Source organism: Parasteatoda tepidariorum, chromosome 7 (assembly GCF_043381705.1).
Source record: "Parasteatoda tepidariorum isolate YZ-2023 chromosome 7, CAS_Ptep_4.0, whole genome shotgun sequence".
NCBI classification, from domain to species: Eukaryota; Metazoa; Arthropoda; class Arachnida; order Araneae; family Theridiidae; genus Parasteatoda; species Parasteatoda tepidariorum.
The window spans coordinates 7,005,520-7,033,513 of NC_092210.1; the positions used below are offsets into that span (position 1 = coordinate 7,005,520).

The 27,994-nt window shown below is 31.2% G+C and overlaps 1 protein-coding gene across 2 annotated transcripts in view; it reads right to left on the reverse strand.

The window, feature by feature from the left end:
* The window catches only part of LOC107444765 (SEC14-like protein 2), a 65,574-nt gene that overhangs the window by 16,849 nt on the left and 20,731 nt on the right, over window positions 1-27,994 (reverse strand). Inside the window, exons 2-10 of one of the 2 annotated variants that reach the window (XM_071183022.1) lie at window positions 22,777-22,839; window positions 20,895-20,964; window positions 18,619-18,662; window positions 16,581-16,643; window positions 10,456-10,549; window positions 9,111-9,205; window positions 4,516-4,594; window positions 4,356-4,436; window positions 998-1,084 (exon numbers count right to left, since the gene is read on the reverse strand). In XM_071183022.1, the coding sequence (XP_071039123.1) occupies window positions 998-1,084; window positions 4,356-4,436; window positions 4,516-4,594; window positions 9,111-9,205; window positions 10,456-10,549; window positions 16,581-16,643; window positions 18,619-18,662; window positions 20,895-20,964; window positions 22,777-22,839 (676 nt within the window). Of the gene's footprint in view, window positions 1-997; window positions 1,085-4,355; window positions 4,437-4,515; window positions 4,595-9,110; window positions 9,206-10,455; window positions 10,550-13,859; window positions 13,954-16,580; window positions 16,644-18,618; window positions 18,663-20,894; window positions 20,965-22,776; window positions 22,840-27,994 lie in introns of both variants that reach the window. The other variant, XM_071183023.1, reaches the window with a different exon arrangement.

Consider the following 27,994-nt stretch of genomic DNA (forward strand, 5'->3'; position numbering starts at 1 on the left):
ATTTAATAATAGCAGAAAAGAATTTAAATTGTAAGGTGTACAAATTTTTACATCATTTTTAAGTGCGTAATTTTAAATGACAAATTAAGAAACTTAAACGAAATCAGCCGAATAGTTCTGAAATAATTGTTTTATTATTTTATTTAATATTAGTTGAAATAATTTTAAATTATGAAGTGTACAAATTTTTACATAGTTTTTAAATACGTAATTTTAAATGACAAATTACAAAACTTGAAAGAAATCAAGCGAATAGTTGTAGAAGAATAACGATTTTTTAAAATTGAATTACTACTCAGAAACATTTCATCTGATTTCGTTCAATTGTATTTTGTCATTGAAAATTACATTATACAAAAATTTTTATACCTTATGCTTCAAACATTTTTTTCGATTATTATTAAATAAAAATTAAAAAATAATAAATAATAATTAAAAATTATTTTTTACATAGAATTTTCCTTGGATAAACATATTTTATAATCGTGTGCAAACATTTTCAATTCACGAAAAGTTCTTGAGATATAGCAAAATGCTCAAAAAGTGTAATTACCATTATGAGGCCAAAACTTTGTCTCGCTCTCCTGACTAAGCTATAGGGACCATATTTCCCAGATTAGAGCTACTCTTTATAATTTGATAATAAGGAATCCAAATCCACTGAAAAAAGGGTATGTTTATTTGGAGAAAATAGGTTTTTGTGTCTGGCTTTGTAACTTAAAATCTGCACTAACTAAATAGCATATCTGAGTGACATCACCTCCGAGAACCATTAAGTTAGAGTCCTAGTATATGAAAATCTGATTATTAGCTCAAAAGTTTTTTTTTTCACGCACCGTAGAAGTAAATTAAAATGACTGAACATATTGAGAAGTAAATTGAATTGAAATTATTACGAAATTAAAACATCTTTGTTTAAGAGTGCTAAAAGTTATTCAGGGTAATTCTTTCTTTTTTCGCACACTATAGAAATTAATTGGATTGAGTGATTTCTTACCTCTTGAAACAACATGGAAATTTCTTAGGAAAGTATACCGGCAAATTGGCCTTATTATGTTGAAAGCTTGGTAGAAATAAAACGGAGCTGAAAAGGAGAGAATAATTATTAAAACATTGAAACGAACAAAATATTGTAGAAATAAACTGGTGCTGAAAAGGAGAGAATAATTATTAAGACATGACAACGAACAAAATATTATAGAAATAAAATGGTGCTGATAAGGAGAGAATAATTATTAAGACATGAAATCAAACAAATTAGAGTAGTAAAATGGAGTTGAAAAGGAGAGAATAATTAAGACATGATAACGATCAAAATATGGTAGAAATAAAATGGTGCTGAAAAGGAGAGAATAATTATTAAGACATGAAAACGAACAAAATATTGTAGAAATAAAATGGTGCTGAAAAGGAGAGATTAATTATTAAGACATGAAATCAAACAAATTAGAGTAATAAAATGGAGTTGATAAGGAGAGAATAATTATTAAGACATAAAAACAAACAAATTAGAGTAGAAATGAAATGGAGCTGAAAAGGAGAGAATAATTAAGACATGAGAACGAACAAAATATGATAGAAATAAAATGGTTCTGATAAGGAGAGAATAATTAAGACATGATAACGATCAAAATATAGTAAAAATAAAATGGAGCTGAAAAGGAGAGAATAATTATTAAGACATGAAAACGAATAAAATATGCTTTAGCATCAATTTATTTTTAATACCTTTACTTTTAACTTTTACTTTTGCTCGTATAAGGAGAGGCCCCTCAAAGAAAGGGTTCGATATGCATTATAACGAGCCCATTTTGATCTGTGAAATTACACTTTATTATTTTCAAGTGTGTTACTAATTGCATTTATAATCTTTAAACCACAGTTGATTTCAAATTACAGTATACACCTATATTTGCTGTCTATTTATTAATTTGCTTCAAATGAAATTTGAATAAACCAGTGCTTTAAAAATTATTTTTTAAACAAGGTAAGATATCCTTAATTGTGCACTCTTTATGAAAAGTAATAAAATAAAATTAAGGTAACTAATGTTGAATGCATTTCATTTTTTTACAAATTAGAAGTATCAGTACAATTCATAGTTATTCTGATTGACTCCATTTGCCCATTCTTTTAAAAATGGCGTCCTCCTTAAAACACATTTTTTATTTCTAAATATACATAACAATAAAACTATATATTACAATATTTCATTCATTAACTGCTTACATTTAATCCCATTTGAGCTGTGGTAGCTCAGGGTATAGAGCGTCGCCTTCCAATGAGATAAATCGGTTTCGAATCCCAGCGATGGCTGGTCGATTCGAATTTCACACCCGGCTCTCACCGACAGCAGTGCTGACGTAAAATATCCACAGTGGTAGACAGATCATGAGTTAGAGTCCACTTGACGTCAATCTATCTGTGTGAAGTTTTCGTGGTTTTCTTCTCCATGTAACGCAAATTCGGATGAGTTCCCTCAAAAAGTCCTCCTCGAAGGCAAATTTTTCCCAATACTTGAGCCAGGAATTCCCGGGTCTTTTGGATTGGATTCAAAATTACGAGGCTACGATGTTGAACATTAGTAGTCGTAAACTCAAAACATTAGGTCGGCTGTTCAACGACGGTTATAAAATTTAATTCTACTCAGCTGCTGTTGAATCATATTAACAGGGTCTTAATAACTCACTCAAATCTGAATCTTGAAGTCGATTCATTTGTGAAATGAATCGGCGATACTCATTTACTACTGCATTTTCATATTATCACCATAGCAGTTTGGAATGAAGTATCGAAAGATTAAAATTTATTAAGTATAGTTGAATTTGTTCATCAAGAGCACAAATTTAACTTTTTTAAATTGTCTGCTTTAATGTTAAAATGCCTATTAAAACCCCGTTATTGCTAACATAGATTTAATATATTGTGGAACTTCTTCAAAATTATTTCAATGTTACGTTCCACGGAAATTTCAACCATATTAGATTAAAAAATTAAATTTAAAAAAAAAACTTTTTTTTAAACATTAATTAGTCTTGTTTTCACTTTATCGATGTCATTTTTGATAGTTTTGACCTACTAAACATGCTCACCTAGGGATCATTTGTCAGCAAATTCATTTTATAATTACCAGTGTATATGTTACTGTGAATGACCGAAATCGGTGGTTGTTGTCTTTCCCGGTGAATGTCAACAATCACATAGTCACTTTAGTGTACGTCCGAAATATTTGTTGTATGCGATTTGATATTAATTTATTCGTTGATATTATNTGTTGCATTTTCTACAAACAGCAGTTTAGATTCAATATAATGAGGAACTTCTTAAAAATTATTTCACTGTTATGTTCCAAGGAAATTTCAATCATATTAGATTAAAAAATTAAATAAAAAAAAAACCTATTTTTTTAAACATTAAATTAGTCTTGTTTTCACTTTATCGATGTCATTTTTGATAGTTTTGACCAACTAAACATGCTCGCCTAGGGATCATTTGTCAGCAAATTCATTTTATAATTACCAGTGTATATGTTATTGTGAATGACCGAAGACGGTGGTTGTTGACTTTCCCGGTGAATGTCAACAATCATATAGTCGCTTTGGTGAACGTCCAAAATATTTGCTATATACAATTTAATATTAATTTATTTGTAGATATTATTATATTTTATTCGATATTTTAATATCCACTGAGGATAGATTAGAAGAAACATCAGTGTTCGGAGTACCGGTTAAATGCATACTGGGCAGTGGCACTTGACCTTAAGAAGTCAATGATTGCATACCGGGCAGTGGCACTTAACTAGACTTAGTATATATTCCGGACTCATACCAAAGCGACTATGTGATTTTATTTTATAACCATCGTTGAATAGCTAACTCCATTTTTTTCGGTTTAGGAATACTAATGTTCAACTCCATAGCCTTGTAATTTTGAATCCAATCCAGAAGACAAGGAAACTCCTGGAGAAATTTGCCTTCGTGGAGGAGTTTTTGATGGAGCTAACTCCCATTTGCGAAACATGGAGGGGGAAACCTCCCACGGTTAGCCTGACGGCAAGGGAACTCTAAGCCTTGATCCTTTTACCATTAAGGATATTTCATGTCAGCACTGTAGTCAGTGCGAGCTGGGTGCGAAATTCGTATCAACAAGCCATCACTGGGATTCGAACCCGGTTCACCTCATTTCAAGTCGAACCCTCTATTCCCTGAGTCATCACAGCTCACGAATATGGGATTGTCAACAACCACCCATTTCGATCATTCACGGTAACAAAGACACGTGACAAATAAATGAAAATGGCTGTTGCGCTTCATATAGTATTAAAGAGCGATTATAAAATAATAATTTCTTACCATTAATAATGAAAATGTGCTTCCAAATTTCTGGATAGCTATCTTGCAGTAATCTCAAAAGATCAAATCCCATTTCAATAACTGAAAAGGAAAGAGATGGTTTATAAATAATTGCTCATAACATATTGATATTTAAATATATAAAAGGTGCAATCCTCACCGCATGCTCGTACGCATTCCCGGAGTGAGAAACAGTCCATGTCAACTATGAAACTAGCTTCGTTCAATTCCCTTCCACACTGCAAATAGATTCATTTAAACATAGGATAAATAACCTTCATACAGTTTCTGGCTAAATTATTAAACGCACTATAAGATTCAATACAGCTTTATTGTTTTTACGTGGCTGAAACTGGTTTGCATTTGTTAACGTCTGTGTATCAATGCGTCGACATTGTAATACGTTAAAAATAAATACAAATAGGAAGTATATAAAAAAATCTCCTGAAAAAAAAACCATTACTTGTTTATTTAAATATAAAAGTATTGCAGACAAACTGGCGCAAAATATGTTATTATTAAAACACTACAGTGCGTCTAATGATTTGATCTAATTATTATAATATACTAATGTAATACCTGATGTAATAAATATTCTATATTTGTATAATATATCGTCTAATTTATCCTATCGTCAAATTTATATTACATACATCGTCTAATTTAACTAATGTATACGAACAATGTGCGCCTAATGTACACGAACGTAAACAGGTGCAAACCGGTTTCAGTTACGTAAAAGCAATAAAGCTGTGTAGTATCACCTGATAATTAACCCACAGGCGATTGAGCAAAGAGGCAAAATTACGAGAACATTTCTCTCCAATACACTATTTCCCTATCTAATAACATGGGAAAACCGATTTTGCTATGTGAAAAAGACTGCTGTTTAAAATACAACTTCTTACGTGCAGAAGCGTCAGGGGGTTAAGATGTCGCATAGAATCTTATAGTGAGTCTACTAATTTGGCCAAGGACTGTAAGTGAGTACAATCATCAAGTTTCAAATACTGAAACGAAAATTTGGTACCCGTCATAGAGTACATACTGAAAAGAGAATGAATTGGATTATCCCGTCGATCATTTACGCCAAACCCGGTATTTATCACTAAAAGGTAGCCTCTGCACCAATAACCACAAATTGTATCATATTTACTGTGTATTCCTTTACCATGCGAGTTAGTTTTCCTTAACGCGTTGAAATATAGTCTTACTCCTCTGCGAAAGGATTCGAATTTGAGATTTGCCTAGCTGCGAAGAGATTATTATTATTAAACAGAAGAGAATACCACGAAACTACCCGAATACACTTGGATTTGTATTTAAACGAATTTATGTGGCGGCGACTGCACAATGATTTGTTTGTTTGCGCTTTAAAAGCTATCAAGAATTTTTGGCCGCAGAAATGATTAATAGTAATATACATATATGGTTAATTTCAAGAATAATTCGATGCGTAATCATAAAAAAATAGAGGTTTTTACTTTGTTTTGATTCTTTTTATTACACTTTTTTATTACGTATTTTGACACTTTCATTTTTTTTGTTATTATTATTTCATTGCTATTTGATAAATTTAATGTGTTTAGAATGTTTATTTTGGAAATTGCTTTTCATTACGATGGCGCCAAAGGATTTTCGCATTTTCGCGAGCGTTGACAGGTCGACGGGATAATTCCAAAGTACCGAAAGTTTTGGATTATAGGGAGGTACTTTATTTACGTCGTACTAGAGCAGCACGATGGGCTATTGGCAACGGTCTGGGAAACATCCCTGAGGATGATCCGAAGACATGCCATCGCAATTTTGATCCTCTGCGAAGGGGATGGCTTCCCTGCTTTGGTAGCCCGACGACCTGCGGGAAGTCAAGCTCTTTACTGCAGCACAGTTTAACGAGGACCGATACCGCGCACCCTCGGTCCCCACGCAGAATGATCAAAGTGGTCACCCGCCCGCTTACTACCAGCAGCCAGTGATGCCTGACTTCGGTGTTCTACTGGGAGCCGTGTCTTAACGATCAGTCCACTGCGGGACCGGGAAATTTTAGAGAAATGTGCAAAAGGGAAATTCCATCCCAATAACTGCAATTGAAACTGATATCTGCAATTGAAACGTATTTAGGTTTTCTTAAACTCACTTTTTCTATAATTTAAATTGCTTAAGGAAATGAAAGCATTAAAAAGCTTTTCCTGTGGTGTATAGTGTCTCCTATGCTGTCTCCATATTATGTATGGTTGACTGAATGTAAACAATAACAAGCTTTCTAAAACAGGAAGAAATTTAGAAAACTTGTGGTGTATCCTTCCGCTTATGTTATGCTTACGAGGCGTTGCGTGAACAGGCTTAATATTCTAGGGAGTTTTATTATTGTGATTTGTGTTTAAATGAACGCGTAAAATTTTACGATTTACAAGAGTTTTCGGTAATTTATGAATTCTGTGGTGAGCCGAAAAAAATTTAACAAAATTAATATCATAGCATAAAAAAAAGTGTAAGGTTTTGAATGTTATCCCTTTTGGGTAGCATCATACCAAGATTCCGGAATCAGTCTTCCAATTTCAATTTTTGTTTGTTTCGTTGAAAGTTAGATTGAAAGAACGTGTTATATTGTAAGCACTATTGTGGAGAGAGTCACATCGACCATGTCTACCTTTATCTATGAAAGGGTATCCCACCGTAGAATCGAGTTAACATGTCTTATATACTAGAGAATTGGAATTATATTTTTGCAGTGGTAGATACACTGCAGTACTCCCCCACCAGAGTTATAGCTGTCATTGAATTCGATGAACGGATACCACTTGTTGATGCATTGCTGTTTTGTGAGAAGCCGGGAGAACGGTATTAAGAACACGTACTTTTGAGAGCTGTATTAAGTTCAGCTTTCACAGTGTCTTGGGGGGCTTCGCCGGGTCCCTCGGTCGGCACTTGTGCCGATGAATTATCTGCGTTTCCTCTCCTGAGGGGACCTGTCGCGGCGACGAGTCGAACATTTCCCGCATACCCATATTGGGGGGTTCGAGGTTAACCTGCTTCCTTAAGTTCACGGTCGTGGTTGTTCCTGTGTTGCCTTTAGCAGTCGAGTGAATACGTTGTACGTTATGTGTGATCATGACTGAGTAGCAACAGCGTAAGGAGGACAATGTCGCAGTCACAAATAGCAAGTCCACTGTTCAATGTGAACCGTCCATCGAAGTAGGCGTGTTCAGATCGCAGTGGGCGTTTCTGCCAAGGTAGGCGTGTTCACATCACGCCCGAAGGCCACCAATGTGGGGAGAGAAGTTATCGACAATGTCAACCTTCATCTATAAAAAGGCGATCATGTGATTGTTGATATTCACCGGTAAAAGTTGACTTCCTCTTGATTTAAGTCATTGACGTTAACATATATATTTGTTGACAGTAAATGTTTATTTCCTCTCAGAATTGCACAAAGTATTCGAATCCGTTCAGATCTTTTTAGTAAAAGAATGACCAAAAAAGTAATTATGTAAGATAATAGGTGTAAGAACTGTGAAGAACTCGTAAAAACTAATTGTGTGAAAAGATAGTAAGTGTAAAAATTCTCAGCAATACAGTCATATTTAATGAAGGAAAGTAAAGTTTTTCACACCACATGTCGTTCAAAAAAAACTGCAAAATCTATATTTATTGAAATTAAAATAATTCCTTCAAGCATTTTGTTTTCGGCAAACTAATAGCAGAAGAAAAAAAATCATTTGCTTAAAGAAACGAAAACTTTCTTCCTTCTTTCCTTTTTTAAGAAAAAAAGGAATGAATCGTAAACTTGACAATAAAAAGAATTTAAAAATACGTAAAACGTTGAGAACAGTTGTAGAAAACGATGGGAAATGCTTTATTGTGGAATTTATAACTTTTTCATAAAAATGTGGTGCATATCTTTGTGAATTGTAAAAATGTGTTGTTCTCTTAAAAATGTGTTGCATTTATAAAAATATGTTCCGTAACTTTTTCCGTTAAATTGACGTGTAATTGGGACGAATATTTACCATCATTTGATGCTACAGATCCTCATGGCACAAATCAATATAATCGGACCTAATTTTGTTCTCCATTATACATCGTACCAAAAACAAGCAGAGTTAATAAAAAAAACATTTTTTGTGTTGATATTTTAAAATTTTTTCGATTTCTGAGTCACATTTCAGATGTTAAAAATATTTTTAAACTCGAAAAAGTCTTAGCAGTTTCAAACTGCTACAATTTTTTCAACAACCAAAAACAAGCAATTTTTTAATTTTTATTTATATATTTATTTTGCATGGAAAACAGTTGGGACTAATTTTTGTCTTTCTAGACTTAGAGTAACATAAAAAGTTTACGTACTTTAATCGGATTCCTAATTAATCAAGTATACATACATAATTTTAACCAACAATTATTGGTATTTGTAAAAACGCATTTATTTGCATCCTGAATGCATAGTTTGTCTACCTAAAGTGAGAACTCCCCTACCTACTTGTCTGGGCCTGTGGCGGTGACTATGGTAATGAGGTATAACTATTTCAAGTCGAGGTGTAGAGTCATTGTTTAGGACAGGTTTTGGTTTGGGTCGGCGAGTGAAAGGGAATTTTTTTCTTAGGCTTATTGAGTTAAACCGAGACAGAAGCGAAGCTACCCTCCCTGAAATGCGCTATTCTTGTTTCCATAGCAGCAGACGGCCTCAGACTTTGTGACGGGGGGAGTTCTTACCGTAGACAAACCGTAGTATAGTAAAGAGAAGACATAAATTACCTTTTCACTCAGTTTCTTCAACCTTTTTACATATTTTTCTATTTCATATGAACATAGCCGGATTACTTCAAACTCTGTCATGGATACAGCAAATCCTGTTAAACAAGAGAGTAACACCATTATGGAGTAATCAATACATCATAAAATGCTGGAAAATCCGGATCCGAACCCTGATTCTGGGGAAAAGGAGTGTATTTTTTTTTTTTTTTTTTTTAAATCAATCGGTTTTAAAGTAGGAGCAGAATTTTATTAAGCGAAAAAAAATTTTTTTTTAAACGTTTCTTTCTCAGATAAATTTTCTCACCATTAGGTCGATAGATTAGTCGGAAAAAATAATCTAATAATCATTAATTATAGATCAGGGGATAGAGAAAGTCCGGCGGAGAAGAAATTCTGGCATGAAACCCATTCATTCGGTTTAATTTATTTTCAATTAGTATTTTTTACTAAATATGTCGTAATAAGAACTATAATTTCAACAACAAGAGTTTTCGATTAACTGCTACCATATGAACCAAATAAATGATTTAAATACCATATGTTTTGGATAATTAACCAGAATTATGTTTCTTTTTTGCAGGAAATGCTATTACCATTCAATGTCAGAATTTCTTCTCCGTGTAATGCACCGTATTTCTAAAAACTGATGTTGTTTTGTTCCGCGTGTTAAGGTAAATATTTAAATAATAATTTTTTTTTTCGTTGACTTCTCATGTTACTTACAATAAAATCATTAATAGAAATTTTTTTCAATTATTACAAATCATGTATTCATCAAAAAAGTTCTTAACTTTTTTTTTAAATCGATTTGATTGTGTCTCAAAAAAGAAAAGAAAAAAAAAAAAGAAGCATCATTGAAGTTGACTTGTTCAGGATCAATATTTTTTAAATTAAAAAGAAGAAAAAGAAAGCAATATTTTGTGTAATTTTTATTTTTCTAATTAAAAATTTCTAGTTTTTAAATAGAAATTACTAATTTCTAATTAGAAACTACTAATTTCTTATGAGGAATTACTAATTTCTAATGAGAAACTACTAATATCTAATTAGGAACTGCTAATTTCTAATTAATTAAGAAATTCGAAACTACTAATTTCTAATGAGGAATTACTAATTTCTAATGAAAAATTTCTAATGAGAAACTACGAATTTCTAATTAGAAACTACTAATTTCTAATGAGAAACTACTAATTTCTAATTAAAAACTACTAATTTCTAATTAGGAGGCAATATTTTTAAATTAAGGATTAGTATTTTGAGAAATTGCTAGTATATTTAGAAAGTAATATTTATTTTATATTATGTAGTATGCATGCAGTTTCAAATTGTTAGGAAAAGAAATTACCATAAAGATCTGCTCGACCCAGTGCAATATAACCATAAGGAGTTCCATCTTTTGACTCTCCTACGTATGACTGGAAATTATACTTGACCGCCACCTACGCATTACAAACATTTCAAAATTAAATAGTTGATTAGGATCATGAAATATTACCGATACCACAATACCGATGTTTAAAAATATATTAGCATGGCTCTAAACAATAGTGATTTTCAAAATTCTTTAATTCCCAGAACATAAATTTAATACCACTATTATAAATTTATTGAACAATATTTATAACAGAATTTTTGAAAACAGAATTCGAGCTTAAACATTTTAAGTTATGTCGTGAACCAGTTTCGCGAACATGCATTTCAAATATCTGAAAGCTCTTTAATTATTTCTCTAGAAATATGAAAAATCTCATAATATTCCATCTAACTATTTTTGAATTATGACAGAGAAGCAAGTTTAGTAATGATTTTTTGAAACAGCGGTGACGGTGGTCAATAATTTTTTTTTTTTTTTTTTTACTGTACATCGAACTTCCACATTCAACTTGGTATTGCTTTCGCAGTCTTTCAATAACGGAAATGCGTTTAAAATTTATAAGTTTCTTCGGTATGTGATTCGCGATCGCAACGCTTGAGTATACCCTCTAGCGGAGCCTGAAAATATCAGGCACTTATTTATTAAGGTTTCATTTAGTTTTATCATAATCATTGGCAGAGTCGGACGCTATTTTCTTAGTATCATTCATTCAACAAGAAGCAAAATTTCCCGAAGGAAAAAGCAGAAGAACTTGAAAAAACTAGCCAGAACATTGGAAAGTCTTTTTGAAACAGAACACGCCAAACATTTGAAAGCAATTTCTCAATAATTTCTACTTTTCTATTATTAACAAGCTTGTAACCGATAACTTCCGATTTCGTGATCGCATACTGTTACAGATGCATGTATTACGGTAAAAAAGAGAAACAATGAAATATGAAAAAAATGGATAAATATGGCAACCGAAGCTGACGTTTTCAGGGGGTACCAGCTCCGAAAGTCATAAAAGCAAAACCTTTTCTATCGAGAGAGCACGACAAAAAGTCTAAAATTGCTCTCTCTGTACCCCCAAAGGTTTTGCCGAAGTCCAGGAAAGGAATATAATACAAAATATAAAATACATCAAGCAAATACAAAATAATAAAAAGAAGGCAAATACATAAGAATAGTACGTACAAAAGCTTACTTGAAACAAAAATCCTATAACCAGATAACGCAACTGACTGCGAGACATAAATAAATTGTAATAAACATAAAAACAACACCCCTTTACCTGCTCAGTAGAAAGAAAAAAAAAGGACAGAAGTTAAGAAAGAGCCAGAAAATAGTGACATCACTAAAAGTAAAGCTTGACCGAGGTAACTCGATCAAGACTTGGATTTTGCCTTATTACATAAAAAAAACTAATAATTCTCAATCATTTTATTAGTTTTAAAATCAATATTACAGAAATTAAAAGGAAAACCATTATTTTCTAATATTTTTCAAAAATTACTAGTTGCCTCTTGAAAACTTAAAACATTATTGCAAATTTTATTAATTCTAAACAATTGAGAAAAAACTAAATTTTTGAAAATTTTACTGCAAAAATTAGTTTCAAAATTATAGAAAAAATAACTTTAAAATTGAAAGTCTTTCTTTTATCATAAACACCAGTTTTAATTTCTTTATCAACAATATCAATTTTAAAATCTAAATATTCAACTTTTAAGCAATTTTCACTAGTCTTCTTCAAAACCAATTCTTTAGGATAAAAATTAAAAATAAAATCATAATTATCACAATTAAACAAAATTAAATCATCAATATATCTAAAAGCTTTAAAATCATTAAACTCACTAGATTTAGCTTCAAAAAAATATAAAAAAAATATTAGCAAAAGCATCAGAAAAAGAATTACCTTGCGGAATCCCTATATTTTGTTTATAAAAATTAAGGCCATTAAAAAGTACATTTTCAAAAAGATTAAACCTACAAATATCCATCCAATAAGATTTATCAATATTTTCATNGAGTAACACCATTATGGAGTAATCAATACATCATAAAATGCTGGAAAATACGGATCCGAACCCTGATTCTGGGAAAAAGGAGTGTATTTTTTTTAAAAAAAATCAATCGGTTATAAAGTGGGAGCAGAATTTTATCAAGCGAAAAAAAAATTTCTTAACGTTTCCTTCTCAGATAAATTTTCTCACCATTAGGTCGATAGATTAGTCGGAAAATATAATCTAATAATCATTAATTATCGATCAGGAGATAGAGAAAGAAATTCTGGCGGAGAAGAAATTCTGGCATAAAAACCATTCATTCGGTTTAATTCATTTTTAAATAGTATTTTTTACTAAATATGTCGTAATAAGAACTATAATTTCAACAACAAGAGTTTTCGATTAACTGCTACCATATGAACCAAATGAATGGTTTAAATACCATATATTTTGGTTAATTAACCAGAATTATGTTTCTCTTTTGCAGGAAATGCTATTACCATTCAATGTCAGAATTTCTTCTCCATGTAATGCACCGTATTTCTTTCTAAAAACTGATGTTGTTTTGTTCCTCGTGTTAAGGTAAATATTTAAATAATATATTTTTTTCGTTGACTTCTCATGTTACTTACAATAAAATTAGTAATAGAAAAACTTTCAATTATTAAAAATCATGTATTCATAAAAAAGTTCTTAACCATTTTTTAAATTGATTTGATTGTGTCTCAAAAAAAAATCATTGAAGTTGACCATTGCTGATCTTGTTCAGGATAAATATTTTTTTAATTAAAACGAAGAAAAAGAAAGCAATATTTTTTAAATAACTAATTTCAAATCAGAAACTACTAATTTCTAATTAAAAATTACTAGTTTTTAATTAGAAATTACTAATTTCTAATGAGAAACTACTAATTTCTAATGAGGAATTACTAATTTCTAATGAGAAACTACTAATTTCTAAAGAGAAACTACTAATTTCTAATTAGGAACTACTAATTCTAATAAGGAACTACTAATTTCTAAATAATTAAGAAATTAGAAACTACTAATTTCTAATTAGGAACTACTAATTCTAATGAGGAGAGGAACTACTAATTTCTAAATAATTAAGAAATTAGAAACTACTAATTTCTAATGAGGAATTACCATTTTCTTATTACAAATTACTATTTTCTAATTAGAAACTACTAATTTCTAATGAGAAACTACTAATTTCGAATGAGAAACTACTAATTTCTAATTAAAAGCTACTAATTTCTAATTAGGAGGCAAAATTTTTAAATTAAGGATTAGTAATTAGAGAAATTGTTAGTAGATTTAGAAAGTAATATTTATTTTATATTAGTATGTATGCAGTTTCAAATTGTTAGGAAATGAAATTACCATAAAGATCTGCTCGACCCAGAGCAATATAACCATAAGGAGTTCCATCTTTTGACTCTCCTATGTATGACTGGAAATTATACTTGACCGCCACCTACGCATTAAAAACATTTTAAAATTAAATAGTTGATTCGAACTGAATCATGAAATATTTTTTGCTTAAATCACGATACTGATGTTTGAAAATATATTAACTTGACTCTAAGCAATAAAGTGATTTTTAAAATCCTTTAATTCCTACAACATAAACTTAATACCACTATTGTAAATTTATTGAGCAATATTCATAACAGAGTTTTTAAAAACAGAATTCGAGCTTAAACATTTTAAGCTGTGTCCAGTTTCGTGAACATGCATTTCAAATATCTGAAAGTTCTTTAATCATTTCTCTAGAAATATGAAAAATCTCTATTCCATTTAACTATTTTTGAATTATGACAGAAAGAAGCATGTTTAGTAATGATTTTTTTGAAACAGCGGTGACGGTGGGCAATAACTTTTTTTTTTTTTTTTTTTTTACTATACATCGAACTTCCACATTCAACTTTGTATTGTTTATGCAGTCTTTCAATCACGGAAATGCATTTAAAAATTATGATAAGTTTCTCTAGTATGCAATTCGCGATCTCAACGCTTGAGTACGCCCTCTAGCGGAGCCTGAAAATATCAGGCATTTATTTATTAAGTTTTCATTTAGTTCTATCCTAATCATTGGCAGAGTCGGCGGAAGAATTTGAAAAAACTAGCCAGAACATGGGAAAATCTTTTTGAAACAGAACACACCAAACATTTGAAAAACAATTTCTCAATAATTTTTACCTTTCCATTATTATTAAGTTTGCAACCGATAACTTTCGATTTCGTGATCGCATACTGTTACAGATACGTGTATTACGGTAAAAAAGAGAAACAATGAAATATGAAAAAAAATGGATAAATATGACAACCGAAGCTGACGTCTTCAGGGGTTACCAGCTCCGGAAGTCATAAAAGCAAAACCTTTTCTATCGAGAGAGCACGACAAAAAGTCTAAAATTGCTCTCTCTGTATCCCAAAGGTTTTGCCGAAGTCCAGAAAAAAGATATAAGATGAAAAATAAAATACATAAAGCAAATACAGAAAAATAAAAACAAAAAAAAAAAATACATAAGAATAGTACGTAAAAAAGCTTACTTGAAACAAAAATCCTGTAAACAGATAACACAACTGACTGCGGGACATAAATAAATTGAAATAAACATAAAAACAACGCCCACTAACCTGCTCAGTAGAAAGAAAAAAAAAGGACAGAAGTTAAGAAAGAGCCAGAAAATAGTGACATCATTAAAAGTAAAGCTTGACCGGGGCAACTCGATCAAGAATTGGATTTTGCCTTATTAAATAAAAAATCTAATAATTCTTAATCAGTTTCTTAATTTTAAAATCAATATTGCAAAAATTAAAAGAAAAACCATTATTATCTAAAAAATTTTAAAAATTACTAGTTGCCTCTTGAAAACTTAAAACATTATTACAAATTTTATTAATTCTAAACAATTGAGACAAAACTAAATTTTTGAAAATTTTACAGCACAAATTAGTTTTAAAATTACAGAAAGAAATAACTTTAAAATTAAAGCCCTTTATTTTATCATGAACACCAATTTTAATTAGCTTATCAACAATATCAATTTTAAAATCTAAATATTCAACTTTCAAGCAATTTTCACTACTAAACTAAAACTCAGTGGCACGACAGGCTATAGAGAGCCAAGGCCTACTGTGCCCATCTCAGTTTTCTTGACCTTGGGCTCTGGGGTGCAAGAGCAGATGTTCCGGTTAGGTGGTCAGCCGAACGCGAAACCCCCAGTGTTTAGTTCCCAAGCATGCTTGGTACTCATTTATCTACCCACTTAAGAGATGAAAGGCTGAGTCAAAATTGCCCGGCCCGAAGATCGAACCCAGGACCTGTGGCACGGAAGCGCGAAGCGCTACCACTCAACCACCCGGCGTCAAGCAATTTTCACTAGTCTTCTTCAAAACCAATTCTTTAGGATAAATATTAAAAATAAAATCATAATTTTCGCAATTAAACAAAATTAAATCATCAATATACCTAAAAGCTTTAAAATCATTAAACTCACTAGATTTAGCTTCAAAAAAATATAAAAAAAATATTAGCAAAAGCACCAGAAAAAGAATTACCTTGCGGAATCCCTATATTTTGTTCATAGAAATTAAAGCCATTAAAGAGTACATTTTCAAAAAGATTAAACCTACAAACATCCATCCAATGACATTTATCAATATTTTCATTAAATAAATATTTATCAAAAATGCCACTACAAATATCAATTATTTGTAATAGCATTTTTATGTGCATACTGGTGTACAAAATTTGTACACCAGTTTGTTGTCATATCAAAAACCATGAAAGCATAATGGAAAATGTAGGATGATGGGGACCATCATAAATCGCACTGAAACCAACATAAACCATCAAAATGTTTTGACTTGGGAGGCGCCCCTGTTGGCAAATGTTTATAAAGATGTTTTATGTCATTAGCTGCACATAATTTTTATTAAATTTTTAAGTAGAGATTGCAACATGTAGAATATTACATAAGTAATAATTTACTCCATCATCTGATCGAAAAACTTATTTAAGAAAAAACAAATTTAAAAAGAAAAACAATCACAGAGGTGTTTTTTCTGAATGTCATTGTTAAAAGCATCACTTACCTCCGGCACATTGAAATCTTCTACAATAGTGTCTACCTTAAATACAGCTCTATATGCCAGGAACTAAAAAAACAAAAACAAACATGCATTTCAGTGGTAGAAATTAATATTTTTTCAATTGAGAGTGAAAAATTTAGAGTAACAGCTGTATTAGTAGTCGATACCTGTTCGCTTTTTTTACGTGTAATAATTGCTAGTAAAAATGTTTCTACGAGCATTCGTAATTCCCCGTCTTTACGGAAGTTTGTAATGAACAGAATAAAAAAAAAAAAATTGGCTGTAATCAATGAGTACTCGTATAATAGTAAGTAGCAGATAAACAATAAATTTGACTTTTAGAAGCAGAATAAAGTTTATAAGCGAATCAATAAATAAATCGGCTAAACAAAATTAAAGAGCTAATTGATAATTAGCTAATTAATTAATCGGGAAATCACTGAATCAACAAATCATATAGTCTATGAAACAGCGAATGAATGAAAGATTGATTAGCAAAAAAATCAAATAAATTAGACCAGTATATTAAAGAAACATGTAACAAGTTAAAAATCATCTAATTAGCATGAATAAACAAATTAACAAGTCAATAAGCAAGAGTCAATAAGCAAGTCAATAAATCATTTATAAAATTAGCGAATAAGCAGATCACTGTTTCTTCGAAACAATAAGAAACAATTAGAATATCAAAAAATTAACGAATTAGCAACGCAGCCAACCAATGAAGCTGCGAATCAATAAATAAGCGAATCAGCTGGTCGTGTAACCACTGATTTGCTGTTGCTGTGATTTACTTCTACACTGGTATTACATGAGTCAAGGACTTCCTTTTATCAGTTATTATTTTTAAGTTTATAATTTTATTTTCACATCTGATCAAAATACTTCATTATTTATTTAATATTTCGATTATTTTTAAGAAATTATGCAGGTAAAACATCAATGGGGGAAAAATAACAAAATTTAAGATAATACACGTGCTACTGTGAATGACCGAAATTGGTCGTAGTTGACTTTCACCGGTTAATGTTCAGAATCACATAGTCGCTTTGATAAATGCCCGAAATATATATACTAGGTCTAGTTAAGTGCCACTGCCCGGTAAGCCCTACAACAATGTTTTTTAAGGTTAAGTGTCATTGCACAGTATGCATTTAATCGGTACTCCGAACACTGATGTTTCTTCCAATCTATCCTCAGTGGATATTAAAATATCGAATAAATATAATAATATAAACTAATAAATTAATATCAAATTGGATATAACAAATATCTCGGGCATTCACCAAAGCGACTATGTGATTGTTGACATTCACCGGTGAAAGTCGACATTCTCTTGATTTAGGTCATTCACAGTAAAATATGTATTCTAATAATTACGTGCACATCGAAGAAATTAAAAGCCTGTGCATTTATAAAAATATTTCATTACCTTCGAAGTTCTCTTTTCAAAATAAAATAACTAATTACAGCAATATCGAACACCATATTTTTATATAATCATTCTCAAAGTTTTTTCTTTTTCGTTTATATTTCTATGATTAATATGTTCATAATTAATGATAAACTTTATTTATAAAGTCGGAAATTCTACTAAAAGAAGGTCTACCATTTTAGGTTCCATTGCAGAAAAGCATTGGGAATCGTTGCCCAGACAGCCAAATTTCATATAATAACTTTAAGGGCTACGTAAATACGTTTATTTTTTCAGATATGTCTCAATTATTTATGGGGGGACCTCCCATAACAAAAGATTTGAACGTAAAATATGTTGCAACTTTCATAAATAGATGCGATTGCTTTTAAATAAGACGATTAGGAAATTAAAGACACACAGTATCCTTTTCGTATTGTTTTCTGAGATTTACGTTTCTGCTTTGACCTTCATAATTTTTATGAAATGGAAATTGTTTTCCTAATATTTAAACCATTAATAAAGGTGTTTTGTTTTCTTTCTTCTTGTTATTTTTATCATTTAAAAGTCTGGCTATGAGATTGAGAAATAATACAGGAGTGTTTTTGCTCCTTCGTGAATACTTACCTCACGGAAAACCATTTCACATTTTCTCACGTTATAATTTCTGACTGAAAATAAAATAAATAGTTTAATAACATCGTGTTGCAGTTATAGATATAAAAACAAAAACTTTACAGTAACATATATCAAGTTCAGGGTAGGGTACACAAAAAATAAATGGATTACCCAGAAGTATAAGATCAGATTTTCACGTACTTGGACCCAATATCAATGGTCTGTTTCAGTAACCTCAAATATGTGTTGTAATTACAGTTATCAAAAAAACTTACAATAACATATATCAAGTACGCAAAAAATGGATTACTCAGAAGTATAACTTTTGATTTAATGATCGGATTTTACGTACTAGGACTCAATATCAATGGTCTATTTTAGTAACCTCAAATATGTGATGTAATTACAGTTATCAAAGAAACTTACACTAACATATATCTAGTTCAGGGTAGGGTACGCAAAAAATAAATGGATTACCCAGAAGTACAACTTTTGATTTAATGATCGGATTTTCACGTATTAGGACTCAATATCAATGGTTTGAGTCAGGGCTCGAAAAACCACCCGTCCGCCCGTCCTCGGCTGTCAAAAATTCCCCGCGGACAACGAATTTCTCGAATGCGACGTCCGCGCGGACGGCCATTTTCCCGTTAATGTTGGTGATACATTTTCAATTTTTGTTATCTTACAAGAGTCTAGCGCCTCACTTCTAAAATGACCCTCTAATCTAGAAATCCCGTACAGCAACATACTGCGCATGGTGGAATTGATGTTTTCTCTGTCTCCCGTACTGCAGCCGTTGAAAGGGATTTTTCAGCAATGAACTTACAAAAAAAAAAAAAACCATTACGTACTGATCTTAAATAAGAAGCGTTAAACGCAATTATGAACATCTACCTAAATGGAAAACCCCTTTCCAATTTTTGTGTAGAAACCTCTGTAATTCATTAGCTTGATTGTGGAACTGGCAAACTTCATATTTGATTCATTTAAAAAAACGCAGTACTCTCGGATAAATTGACATTCCAGATAACTTGACATTTGTAATTTAAATTATTTTATGAAATAAATAAATTATTTAATAAAAGAAATAAATTATTTCATAAAAGAAATAAATTATTTTATAAAAGAAATACTAGGTTCCTATTAGTAACCTGGTATTCCTTTTATTACTGTATAATGCAATCCCAGTATTTGTAATCCAAGTAACTACTAATTCACGGTGCAATTTATATAAATGTTTGTAATAAATAAGAGAAAATTATATTTTTATTTATTTAGAAGCGACGGGTTAGTTTCAAAGGAGGACAGGTACATTGTTGGACAAGCCGTCCTCGGGGACGGGTAAAATTTTTGAGTTTTTTCGAGCCCTGGTTTGAGTTAGTGATCTCAAATATGTAAATTAGTTAGAGCATATAATATTTTAAGTAATGAAAGCAGACTCAAAAGTATACTTTATCTAAATAAACATATGTTTTTTCTTCTTCAAAGGATTGGGATTCGGGATAATACAATATAGGAGAGCCGTGACGGTTATAAAAGAAAAATATATATGTAGGAGTATTTATTATTCCAAAATATAGGAGTAGTCCGCAGTAATAAGGTTTTAATGGTTTCGTCAAGAGAACTATCAAAATTTGTAATTTTTGCGAATTTCGTCATATCTCGAGTACTTATGAAGCAAATTGAAAAAATTGTACACAGTTATAAAATGAGTTTATTCAAAGATAACTAGGTATAAAAAACTATTTTTGATATTTTTTTTTTTTGATAGTCAGAAATGTTTGAATTTTAAGATATGCAAATTTTAATGCTATTTTTTAAGAATGTAATTTTATAAAGCAAGATACGAAATTCGAACAAAAGTGGTTCAACAGTATCTGAGAAAATTTGTGTAAGTAAGTAAATAATAATGACGGTAGATCATTAGAACAAAAGTTATTAAGATGAGATTGTAAAATTGTAGGATTCAGTCTTTAATAATTATTATTTTAAAATCACTGCAAATTACTTAAAAAGTTGAGGGTAATATTTGATTGTCTTTCAATTAATTCCGTTTTCCGATTCTTGTTATATTTTCTTTTCAAAACACCTGATATTCAAAACAAATACTCGAATAATAAGACTAAGCAACAAATTTCTTTTAGCCATTAAATATTAAAAATTTTTATTTCAGAAGTATTTATTTATTCTGAATGATGTTTTGTGGATCTAAACGATTTAGGAACAAAAACATTAATTCATTAAAACTTAAACGAAATTTTAAGTTATTAAAAAATTCTCACCTCTTAACCATTTCAAGAGGACTTTGTCTGTGTAGTCTCCAGTCAGTACATCCTTTAAATTATTTTTGAACTAGAATAATACGAAAAGAATAATTATTAGTTATGAAAAGTAAATAGAACAGTCTTGATATTTTTTTTAAAAAAATTATTGTTTTTTTCTGATAAGTACCTCGGAAAATGCGCCGTCGATTAACATAATTGTTTCGTGGTCGCTACAAAAACCATACTTTAAAAAATTATTAAAAAGTATTCCGATTTAGTTTATCGAGTTGACACACTGTTAAAAATTTCTTGGAAAAAATGGTCAAATAATAATTTATTTAATTGTGATTTTACCATATTCAAACAAAGCAGTCAAATAATTATTGATAAGATGATATTCAAACTGTTTAACAGTGAGAAAAATCGTTCATTTACTGCTTTTCCCTAATACGGCCAAACAACCAGAATTCTATAGCACCAAATAGACCCTCCTACCACTTATTTAATTGTTATTTTACCATATTCAAACAAAACAGTCAAATAATTATTGATAAGATGATATTCAAACTGTTTAACAGTGAGAAAAATCGTTTATTTACTGCTTTTCCCTAATACGGCCAAACAACCAGAATTCTATACCACCAAATAAACCCTCTTACTACTTATTTAATTGTTATTTTACCATATTCAAACAAAACAATCAAATAATTAATGATAAGATGATATTCAGACTGTTAATTGTAAGAAAAATTATTTATTAACTGCTTTTACCTGATACGGTTAAAGAACCAGAATTTTATCGAACCAACAAAGCCCTTCTACTGAAGCTACTTTGTTTCTTGAAACTGTGTACATATTATAGCCGTGAGAGCTAATCTGTCAGTCTCATGAACAACAGCACAGGAATTCGAGTCCCAACCTTGACACCACAATATTCCTTTCGACACATTTAGAGTCTCCAGGGTCCTGCACTCTCCAATTCCCATTGCCTAATGAAACGCTTAGCTCCTATATCAAGTTAAATTATTTTTACAGTTTTGGAACCATACTTGTTGTAAATGGTTCAAAAACCATATAGTTTTGTATTCAAGGTTTTTAAACCATAATAGTTGTAAATGGGCTGAAAACCGTAAAGGTAAAAAATTTTCTTTACCGCTTGTACTTTACGGTTAATCAGATGGACAGACTGCTGCCGGCTATTTTATCACAGTTATAGAATAAAAATTTAAGCAGTGCATTATGGGCAGACTATAGATGCTTAAAAGTCTTTCAAATGAAACAAAAGAGGAAAAAAGTGACTTGTAACAAATAGTGAAAAAAATTCGAAAAATTAAAACAAAACGCATTACTAATATAAGTACTGAAAAAAGCATTAAAAAATAAGGTTGTTGTTGTTGCCGTCGGCCGATAAGGCAGAGGAGGTACGATTGTGTTTGTTTTCTAGTGGTGTCATCTGTGGCCTAGAATTCGAATTCTACCAAACCCATACGTCACATCCGTTTATATGGAGGACACGTTCATACATCCATTCATTCATCCACAGATCGTAATTTTGACCTGAACTAGAAAACGATCAATCTCCAATTCACAACCCTAATAGGTATTGTTTTGTTATGGGAACACGGAGAACTTTGTGTCCCGACGGATTTAACGTGCATCAGTAACCATTTACCAGGGTGGATTAATAATTCCCGTTCCCACAAACGTGAGACCAGCGCCCTGCCAACCAGACTATCCCGGTCAAAAAAATAAGGAGTTAGACTAAACCTGTTTTCGTTCTGTAAAGCATTATTTTGTTCTTATGGCGTAATTTTTACCATACATTTAAAATATAAATCGTTAAATATGATTTTTATTAAATATTCATGGGGAAGATGTAAAGAAAAATGGAAAGGTTTACCTGCTTCAATATAGCTTGTTGAGCTTCATTGGGTCTTTGACTAGTATCATTATCTATTTCTTCCTAAAAAAGAAATTTTGTGGGTTAAATCCTGTCTACACTTAAAACTTGTATCAGATTCATATGTCTTAATTGGAGCAAAATACTCGGTAAACCAAAATAATTATACAAATTCGCATTATTTTTTTAACAATATTTATTTGTTTCATCTGATTCATAGCCACAAATGAATTAACAAATTCATGCCAGTTTTTTATCAAAATGTATTTTTAGCATTCTGTCCAAATTAGAAAAAAAAAACATGGTGATCAACATTTAAATCTGTAAAATCACATTAATTTTTTTTCGCAAATGATAGTGCGTGATAAAAAGAATAAAAAATTGCTAATAATCTTCTAGAATTCTGGTAATTTCGGCAGAATAAATATTTTTATCAATAGGCCTTGCACTGGTTATAACAATATTTTGTCCTAGGCCTCTTTCTTGACTAAAAGTATCAAAGTTGTTGGTGACTTTGTGCTAATAAAAGAAGATTATAAATAATAATAATAACTAGGAGGATTCGCCCCCTGCTCGCTGGCGCTCGCCATGCCTCGGAACTGCTTTCGCAGTTCATTTCGGATTGCTTCGCAATCCAATGCTCGTTCATTAGATAAGTTCTTAACGTCTAGCTTTTGTATACTTTTTTGAAAACTGAAGTTCCGAAAACTTTTCACTGTAGAAAAGTCTGAACCAGTGCATTTCAATATTAATTTGAAATTGCAAACAGTTCACATATTTTGTTTAATCACACTATTCTAAATTTCAGTTGTTGAGAAAAGTAACTGTTGTAAGTTTTGTTTTAAAGTCTTTCCCACCAGAGGGCTAAAGCCATGTGTTGTAAAACAATATGAAATAGTAGTCTGCCACTGAACGCCGGATGTAAAGCATCGGCTTTGATGAAGATAATTTTGTATTTTTAATTCTCTGAAGGGCGCCACCTTAATAATATGGAATTTGTAAAATAAATGTATATATTTTTGATTGTTGATGAAGCCCATCATTTTGTGTTTTCATCAGTGTTCAGAAGCAGAACAACTATAAGTTTTTTATTTTATCACAAAAATATAAAATGTATAAAAAACAAAGAAAAGAGTAAGAAAATGAGTATAGTCATAGAAAAAGTTAAAATTATAATATAGTATTTGTCAGTTAAAATAAAACTTTTTGTTTAAGTCATTGCTAACAATTCAAATTTCTCCGAGGCAATTCTAAAGTATAAATTAAGGTAGTATTGTTAAGTTGAAACACAATATTTTTAGTTTTGATGTCAACAATACAATTCAATTTTTCACAAAAACGATTGTTTCCATTGTTAAGTTCAATGTCAACAATTCAAATTTTTCTGAGGCAACTCTTAACCTCTAAATATTATTTTTTTTATGTACACATTTCTAAATGTCAGTATTCAACCACAAAACAACTTAAAGTCCTCAAATTTAGCATGAAGTTGTAAAATGTAATGAAAGAGGGTCATAGCAATAATGAAAGTAGAAGTAAAGTTAGTACTGTAAAATTAAAACAATATTTTTAATCAATGAGCCAAGTTCTTCAAGAAGCAGTTGTAGAAGTAGGTTGTTTATTTAAAACTTTTTATAGAATTTCTTTAAGAACACAATTGTTAATTTGGGCATTTGGCGATACAACACTTTTAGAATTGAAGGATTTGTTACGTCAAGCGCTCAGGTATCATAATTTTGATCTAGTTGCGCTTCTATGTCATTTTGATTTATGTTGCTAAGTTAACTTTCAAAAAATTCTATGGCTGGCAACAGCATTTTTATTTTTTAAGTTGTTTATTTTTATTTCTTTTAGAATTCGTTATTTTTTTAGCGAAATGTTTTTTAACCAAACAGAATTCTTTGCCGACTGTTTTCTCTATAAATGAAGAAAATAAATTAAATATTTAAGTGTTGTGAAAAGAATCTTATTTAGTTGTACAAAGTACTTCTTTAAAAATGAAAACTGTTGCCACCAGCGGAAAAGAAATACAGCCAAAATTTGGGAGCCACGTAAGAGAATTATACATATTAGATAAACAACAAGCATTAGTAAACAGAAAACAAATTCAATGTAAAAAGAAAAAATTGTGATCATGTGTGAAGTGTGTGACCCATTGGCAAAATGGTTGTTGTCTAATTTAATTAATTATCTCGGTAAGTTTAGGCCTTGGCATCGTTTTTTTCTTGCTTCACCTCTAACCTTTGGGACCGTGTCAATCAGTTGGGAACTTTCTTTATTTGTGATATTCACCTGAATTAGTATTGTTGTTGTTGTTCATATACGTCGCACTGGAGCTGCACAATGGGCTATTGGCGACGGTCTGGGAAGCATCCCTGNATTTTCACATCCCTGATGATGATCCGAAGACATGCCATCACAATTTTGATCCTCAGCAGATGATATGGCACCCCTTCTTGGGTAGCCCGACGACCTACGAGCGAAGTCGAGCACTTTACGGTAGAGCAGTTTAACGAGGATCCATACCGCATCACCTCGGACTCTACGCACACTGACCGCAGAGATGCTTGACTTCGGTGATCTGCTAGGAACCGTGTCTTAACGATCAGTCCACTGCGGGTCTGAATGATTAGTATTGAAAACGATCCAGTTTGAACTGTAGGTTAGAATTTCTGCTTTCTAATTGAAATAGTAAAAGCAAAACTATCGTTATAATGGTGAAACTCTCTTGTATTCACAACTCAAGAAATATTTAAGGGATCTCTCTGGTCCCATATCAACTTAATGCATAACAAAATTAAAAGTGGAAAAAAAAGAATTCTAAAAAAATTATCACACAGCAGCGGTCGCCATAACAACGCATGCAGTGACGACGCATGTGCAGTGTTTACTATAACTCTTGAACACAGTTGAAAAGTGTGATGACGTCCAAATAAGGTGTGCACGCCATCAAACCCGAAACAGCACCCATTTTGCAATGGGTAATAAACCGCATTAATTACTATGCTAATTAGGATTTTCTACAATGGGAGAAATTACAAGATTAGTTTGGATTTTCTACCATGGGAAGTCAAAGAAACTGTCTAGGATCGCAGAACTGCAGTAGACACAAGCAGAATGAACAGTTCAAACACTCTGTTCATAAATTATAAAATGTAGTGAAACCTGGTGGTTTACAAGGCCAAGTCAATTTCTATTGCTAAAAACCGAATTTGTCCAAAATAATAAAGGGAGTGATTTTAATCCTTGCTTTTTTATGATCAACTTCGATAATTATTCGTCAGGGATTTTTTTTTTCCTTTCTCACTCGGATTATAATTTGGAGGAACATTAAATAAGCCTAATTTTTGAAAATATACCAAAAATGAATATAAAGATAAAATATATATAAAAATAAAGTGTACATAAAGATAAATGACGGATGTTCCAAAAGTCAATCGGAAACTTTTCTATCTGTTTGAAAAACGAAAAAATGTCAAGTTTTAAAAAATTCTAAAAAAAAAATAACACTATTTCTTAGAGCAGGAAGATAAAGCAAACGAAATTAACTCGTTACTCTTTGCGTTACTCGTTACTTTAACTATTTAGGCTTATAAAAATGTTGTTTTATATAATACTAGGAGGCTCCGCCCCCGGCTCGCTGACGCTCGCCAACCCCCGAGAATTGCTACGCAATCCTATGTGGTTCACGCCGTGAACCATGGCTCGCTGCGCTCGCTCGCCAATGAACACGATGTTCTAGCACAAAGACATAGTATATTATCATCAAAGACATAGTATTTTACCATCAAAGACATAGTATTGTACTTATGTAGAAGAATTCTACCAATGTTCTTATTGGCTTTTAAAAAAGTATATTAGCTATTTAGATTGTACATGGTGAAAAAATCAAAACATTAGCTAAATAAGAAACATATTAGCAAAATAAATTATCAAATATTGCTTCACTAATATTCTGCATTTTAAAGCGTGAAAATTCAATGCATAAATAAACGCGAAATATAAAAAAATTCAATGCATTCAATACAAACACTTAAACGTTTTTTAGACGTTTAGGTAGCTCCCAGTAGAAAAATATCAATTCAACAGCGGCCTTTTAAAGCATTCTCACTTCAATTAATTAATTAATTCCTAATTGAGTTTAAATTAAATATTGTCATGTTTTTAGTGCATGAATCTGAATTGAACAACCTGATAATGCTCACTCTGGTTATTGTTTCCGTTTTTAAAAGCGCTATATGTTGAGCCACCCATGTGACATTTGCCATGTGACATTTTTAGCAGCAATCATTGGTCGATTTTCTAACGTTGCCATTCGGGGAGTTGTAATGAGGCTTTTTTTTTGGTGCCGTGTAAGAGAAATATATATATAGATGATTTGATTTCCCAACATCTTTTATAAGGTTATTATACTCGATATTTTAATGCCTACCGAGGATAGATTAGGAGAAACATCAGTGTTCGGAGTACCGGTTAAATGCATACTGGGAGCTGGCACTTGACCTTAAAAAAACATTGATTTAGGTCATGCCGGGCACTTGCACTGCATTTTGTTTTAAATTCCATTTCACATTAAAATTAGGAATGCATTCTTGATTTTCGACGACGTTTCATTTTTTTTGTAATTGCTCAAGAGGACAAACCATTTCATTTTCTCCTTCGTAAGTATAGAGAAAATTGAGTACACCATGAAATGCTTGCATCCTATCATTGCATTTTGAAAATATTTGAAACTTCACTTACTCTTCCTATACTTGAAATTACGTAAACATTCTTTCGTTTCTACAATCAAATGTTAGTTCACAAATATTAATAAACTAGCCGCCAAAGGCGACCAGCTGTCCGCGACGCTAAAGGTTTTCACAAATAAAGTTTTTTAAAACATAGCAGGAAATCTGAAGATTAGTGGACAATTAAAGTGTTCCTGTCATGCAATTTTGTCTTCATATCCAGTTCTGCTGCAGATGTATTATAGCTCTTGAGGATGTTTGAAGATGTAACTTTGCTATAGTAACCTAAGGCCTATGGTAACCTAACCTATAATATAACTATCAGGTGGAGACTTTTTTTTATGAAAAGGCCTCAGAAATTGTAAAAGCATACAAAAGTTGCTTTCGAAATCATCATTGGCCAATAGCTGAAAACCTCTTCTAATCTTCTTTGACGTTTCTCTGATACTTCTTGGGCTCTAGAATTGCTTGTCGAAATTCGGTCATGT